Source organism: Nicotiana sylvestris, chromosome 1 (assembly GCF_000393655.2).
Source record: "Nicotiana sylvestris chromosome 1, ASM39365v2, whole genome shotgun sequence".
Classification (NCBI taxonomy): Eukaryota; Viridiplantae; Streptophyta; class Magnoliopsida; order Solanales; family Solanaceae; genus Nicotiana; species Nicotiana sylvestris.
The window spans coordinates 115335021-115341077 of record NC_091057.1 but is presented as its reverse complement, the minus strand read 5'-3'; the positions used below and the strand labels follow the sequence as shown (position 1 = coordinate 115341077).

The 6057-nt window shown below is 43.8% G+C and overlaps 2 protein-coding genes across 2 annotated transcripts; both read right to left on the bottom strand.

Moving 5' to 3' along the window:
- Positions 1 to 208: 208 nt before the first annotated feature.
- On the bottom strand, positions 209 to 649 carry LOC138873602 (uncharacterized). The gene has a single exon (XM_070152075.1). The coding sequence runs from the start codon at positions 647 to 649 to the stop codon at positions 209 to 211; it is 441 nt and encodes a 146-aa protein (XP_070008176.1).
- A 156-nt stretch (positions 650 to 805) lies between these two features.
- Positions 806 to 5351, bottom strand: LOC138873597 (uncharacterized). The gene is made up of 7 exons (XM_070152069.1): positions 5063 to 5351; positions 3983 to 4675; positions 3406 to 3892; positions 2327 to 2513; positions 1706 to 1864; positions 1174 to 1513; positions 806 to 942 (listed from the first exon to the last, which is right to left on the bottom strand). The coding sequence occupies exons 1-7, from the start codon at positions 5349 to 5351 to the stop codon at positions 806 to 808; spliced, it is 2292 nt and encodes a 763-aa protein (XP_070008170.1).
- Positions 5352 to 6057: the final 706 nt, after the last annotated feature.

The following is a 6057-nucleotide window of genomic DNA, read 5'->3' as shown; positions in this document are numbered from 1 at the left end:
CTGCGTGTATCTGACAGCGGTGGCATTTCCGGACATACTGGATGCAGTCCGTTTCCATAGTCATCCAAAAGTAACTAGCAGGGAGTATCATTTTTGCTAAGACGAAACTGTTCATATGTGGACCGCAGGTCCCTGCATGAATCTCCTCTAATAGCTTGGATGTTTCTTTCACATCGACATACCTTAGTAATCCCAAATAGGAGTCCTCCTATACAGGATTCCTCCGCTGTGAAAGAAATTGGATAACCTCCGAAGTGTGCTTCTGGGTAGGATTTGCAAGTTCCAGGTATGCTCCTTTCGCCAAGTATTCCTTGATATCATGAAACCAAGGCTTTCCGTCTGCTTCTTCTTCAACCTGAGCACAATAGGCTGGCTGATCATGGACCTTTACTAGAATAGGATCAATGAAGTTTTTATCTGGATATTGTATCATAGACGACAGGGTCACCAATGCATCGGCGAACTCATTCTGAACTCTAGGAACATGTTGGAATTCCACTTTTGTTAACCTCTTTCTCAATTCTTGTACATAGTGCAGATACGGGAGTATGTTGGAGTTCTTGGTTCCCCATTCTTCCCGGACATGATGTATAAGTAGGTTTGAATCTCCGATCACTAGAAATTCTTGAATGTTCATGTCAATGGCCATGTTGAGCCCTAGGATGCAGGCTTCATACTCGGCCATGTTGTTGGTGCAGGGAAACCTGAGCTTGGCGGACACCAGATAATGTTGACCGATTTCTGATACTAGGACTGCTCCTATGCCAACTCCTTTGAAATTTGCTGCTTTAACGAAAAATTTTCTCTAACCGTCATAGGATTCCGCAATGTCTTCTCCTATGAATGATACCTCTTCATCAGGAAAATACATTTTTAGGGGTTTGTATTCTCCGTCCACGGGGTTTTCAGCAAGGTGACCTGCTAGTGCCTGTCCCGTGATTTCTTTTTGAGTGACGTAAATAATGTCAAATTCGCTCAACAGGATTTGCCATTTGGCTAGCTCGCCAGTGGGCATGGGCTTCTGGAAGATGTACTTTAAAGGATCCATCCTTGATTTGAGATATGTAGTATAGGCACAGAAGTAGTGCCTCAGCTTCTGAGCTACCCAAGTCAAAGCACAACAAGTGCGCTCTAACAGAGAATACCGGGCCTCATAGGGGGTGAATTTCTTACTGAGGTAATAGATGGTCTGCTCCTTCCTCCATGTTTCGTCATGCTGCCCCAGAACGCAACCGAAAGGTCCATCCAATACTGCAAGGTAGAGTAATAGAGGTCTACCTGGCTCTAGCGGGACCAGGATAGGTGGTGTTGATAGGTAATCTTTGATTCTGTTGAAAGCTTTTTGGCAGTCATCAGTCCATTTGGTAGCGGCGTCCTTCTTCAACATCTTAACGATTGGCTCATAGATAACTGTAGATTGTGCTATGAACCGGCTGATGCAGTTATGTCTCCCCAAGAAACTCATCACGTCCTTCTTGTTCTTTGGCGGTGGCAATTCTTGAATAGCTTTGACCTTTGATGGATCAAGTTTTATTCATCAGCGACTCACAATGAACCCAAGTAGTTTCCCAGCAGGAACCCTGAATGCACACTTTGTGGGATTCAATTTCAGGTTGTACCTTCTCAATCTATTGAAGAACTTCCTCAAATCTTCCATATGATCAGTGGCCTTTTTGGACTTGATGATAATATCATCTACGTATACCTCTATCTCCTTGTGTATCATATCATGGAAAATGGTAGTCATGACCCTCATATAGGTGTCCCCTGCATTCTTTAATATAAACGTCATCATCTTGTAACAGTATATCCCCCATGGTGTAATGAAAGTCATTTTCTCAGCATCTTCTTCATCCATCCAGATCTGATGATACCCAGCAAAACAATCTACCAATGATTATAGCTCATGCTTGGTGCAATTGTCGATCAGGATGTGTATATTCGGTAAAGGGAAGTCGTCTTTCGGACTAGCTCGGTTGAGATCTCGGTAGTCGACACAGACTCTGATCCTCCCGTCCTTCTTTGGTACTAGCACGATGTTAGCTAACCATGTTGGATATTCTACTACCCTGAGAACTTTAGCTTTGACATGCTTAGTGACGTCTTCTTTGATTTTCAGACTCATATCAGGCTTGAACTTTCTGAGCTTTTGCTTTACTGGTGGACTTGTTGGATTGGTTGGCAGTTTGTGAGCCACAATAGATGTACTCAGACCAGTCATGTCGTCGTATGACCATGCGAATATGTCCTCAAATGCCCTTAGAAATTTTGTGTACTCTTCCTTTTCTGACGGTGACAAATGGACACTGATTCGTGTTTCTTTGACATTCTCTGCATCTCCCAGGTTAACGACCTTGGTCTTGTCCAAGTTGGACTTAGGTCTATTCTCAAAATTCTCAACTTCCTTAAAAAGCTCTTCTGGTATTTCATCTTCCTCTGAATCTGTGTTCGTTTGTTGCGTTGTCTCGTTGCACATCACAGTCATCGATTGATCAAGATAGGTAATAGTAATGCTGTATAAGTAAAGTAATGAGAGAAAATAATAGTAATAAGTGTTGATTCATAAGGAAAGTCAAAAATGCTTTGATAAATTGCATAATAGTTTTGAACATTGGAGATCTTATTGAGAGAATTAAAATGCGAAAGGAAAATCGTTTAGTAAATAAATACAGTGCATGATGCTTGTTTTAGACTTGCTACCCCGAGGCTCATCGGGCTCTGGTTGTCCTAATGGTCCAGTTATTGAGGCAGACCCTTCTGCTTACGGCCTGTATGGAAGGGCCTTCTTCCCCCTCCTCCTCGAGAACAACATAACAGTCCATGTTATTGTCTTCTAGGAACAAATTCCTCACCGCTACAAGTGCTTCTTCTTCTTCTTCTAACCCATAGATAACACTGGCCGGTTGGAAAGTTCGCTCCAAATATGGTACTGGCTGCTCCAGCGGATAGTAAGGACCGCGCCATAGTGGCGACCAGTGGTTAAATTCCTCCTAGGTGTACTCATATCCTAGACCGAAGGTGGTGCCATGTTTCTTGAGTTTTATGGGCTTAGCAATTCCTTGGAGGTTTTTACCGAGCCCTTTGCCAGGTTCGTACCCACACTAATTCAGTATACTCTCGATATTATTATCCCACCATTTGTCTTTGTCAACAGCATTTACCCTTTCGATGTGATGGTAAATTTCTCCTCCTAGCTTCCTTCTTCCTTCGATTAATGGAATGGTATGGCGACTGTATATAGGATTACTTCCATCGCCATGAATGATTACCTCTTGATGGTTCCATTCGAATTTCACTACCTAATTCATTGTCGATGCCATAGCCCCAGCACTATGAATCCATGGTCGTCCCAGCAACAGATTGTAAGATGTCGGTACGTTTATCACTTAGAAGTCAACATCGAACCAAGTTGGCCCCATTTGCAAACATAGACTAATCTCCTCAATGGTGGATCTTTGGGAGCCGTCGAAGGCTTTCACGTTGATAGCTTCGTCCTTTATCTCGTGCAATCCTTTGCCCAATTTTTTGAGTGTAACCAGTGGACAAATGTTGAGGCTGGAACCGCCATCAATTAAGATCTTGGTGATAAAGTAATCCTCACATTGCACAGTGATGTGTAGTGCTTTGTTGTGCCCCAACCCTTCAGGCGGTAGCTCATCCTCATGAAAAGTAATTTTGTGACTCTCCAATACCTGTCCGACCATGTTAGCCCTTTCTCCGCCAATAATGTTGTTTGGCACGTATGCTTCACTCAGCACCTTTACCAAAGCATTCTTGTGTGCCTCAGAATTTTGTAGCAAAGCAAGTATGAAGATTTGCGATGGTGTTTTGTTCAACTGGTCGATGACCGAGTATTTCTTGGCCTGTATCTTTCTCCAAAGATCGTCTGGACCTGTCTCAATGATGGGTGACCGATTGGAGGCCTACTTGCTTGACTCAGCAAGGTGTTTTGGGGTATAGTTCCTACCAGTTCTCGTCATACCCTGAGCGGAAACAGTTTCCTCGAACCTAACCTTGCCTTTCCTCTTTGCCTCAGCTGTATAGTCCCATGGTATAGCCTTTGTGTGAAATAGTGTCATGGTCGAGATCACCACTGAAATCAGCGTGGCTATCATCACTCCGAACGGAGCATGTTCCTTGGGTGGTAAAACTGCAACTTCGAATGGTATAGGTGCATTTGCTGGAGACACGAATTCAACCTCAATTGGCGCTGGTGTCTTTGCAGATGACGTTGTTTCAAATTCCAATGGTACTGCCATATTTACCCCAGCATCCCCAGAGGGCTGAATCTGGACCATGATCAGGTTAAGAGTAACTATTGGTTTCTTTGGGTCATCACCTTCTGTGATCAAACCGATCGATCCTTCGGGATCCCAATCATCCTCTATTTCAATCATGTGAACGCCTCCACCCTTGTGGTCTAGCAGCAGGTTATTGCGGACATTTGGAGCGGGTTCCTTTGCAACAATAATCTTGTTGTCAATCAAAGCCTGGATTTTGTCTTTCAAAGAGCGACATTCGTCAATGGTGTGTCCTTTCATGCCGGAATGGTATGCACAAGATTTATTTGGATTAACCCACTGAGAAGGGCTCGCAGGGGTTACCGCATGGATAGGGGTGATGTAACCAGCAGCTTTGAGTCTTTCGTACAACTGGTCAATAGGTTCAGCAATGGCTGTGTATTGTTTAGGAGGTCTATGATTGAAATTTGGTCGAGGTATATGAAAGTTTTGGCATGTAGGAGGTGATTCATAATGGGATGGTTGAGTATTGTAGGCTTGGTAAATATGTGCGGGTTGGGAATATCTGGGTGAAGTAGGCTGATATATGGGAGGCGGAGGTGATTGATAAGTGGGTGGTGGAGCTTGGTATGTGGGTGATGGTGCTTGGTAGTTCAGAGTTGGTTGATATGTGAGTGGAGGTATTGGGTAAGTTTGGTATTTGATAGGAGATTTGGTTCTCTGTGCAACCATTATGGCCCCAATGTCCTTTTACTTAGATATGCCTCCAGACTACAAAGCCTTATTTGTAGATTGTAAGGCCTCGAAGTTTGTAACCATACCGATTTTGATTCCCTCTTCAATCCTTTCACCCAACTTGATAATGTCAGAAAATTCATGGCTCTCAATCAACATTTGTCGTTCATAATACTGCGGGTCTTGAGCCCGAACAAAGCATTTGTTCATTTGTTCATCCTCTAAGGAAGGTCTGACCTTAGCAGCTTCGGACCTCCAACGAGTAGCATACTCGTGAAATGTTTCTGTAGGTTTCTTCTTTAGATTCTGAATATAAAACACATCCGGAGCATTCTCGGTGTTGAATCTGAACCTGTCCATGAAGTCGGACGCCATGCTTACCCAATTTGACCACTTCTTCGGATCCTGACTAATGTACCAAGACAGAGCATCTCCCTTCAAACTCCTTATGAACAGCTTCATGCCAATTCTCTCATCTTTCCCTACTCCGACCAGCTTATCACAGTAAGTTCTCCAATGGACCCTTGGATCCCCTGTTCCATCAAACATTTCGAACTTTGGAGGTTTGTACCCCTCGGGTAGTTCGACATCGGGTTGTATGCAAAGATCTTCATTGTTCAGCCCTTCAATTCCCTTACTTCCTTCAACGCCTTGAATTCGGCTAGTCAATTTCTTAAGTTCTTCTGCCAGGTTCCTGATAAGCGAGTCTTTATCATCAGACTCGGGTGTGTTTGAGACGGGTTGGGTGGAGTGTGGCATAGTCTCCACATAGATGGGGTGTTATGATGGGTGTGGAATTGGTCATTTGTGGAGTTCAAGGGCTCTGGGATGAGCAGTGGAGCATTGTTTGAAGTATGGCAGGTGTTGCAGTGGTGGTGAGGAGTAGGATAGTTTTGTTGCTTTGGGATATTTTGTGGAAGTGTGGGATTTTGAGCATTTGGGAAGTTGACATCCGGTAGTGGTGAGGGAAAATGATAGATTTGCCAGATTCCGAACCTGATCAAGTTCCTCTTGGAACTTCAGTAGCTTTTGTTCCAGTTGTGATGCATTTTCTTTGGAAACCTGAGTACCATGGGCATGA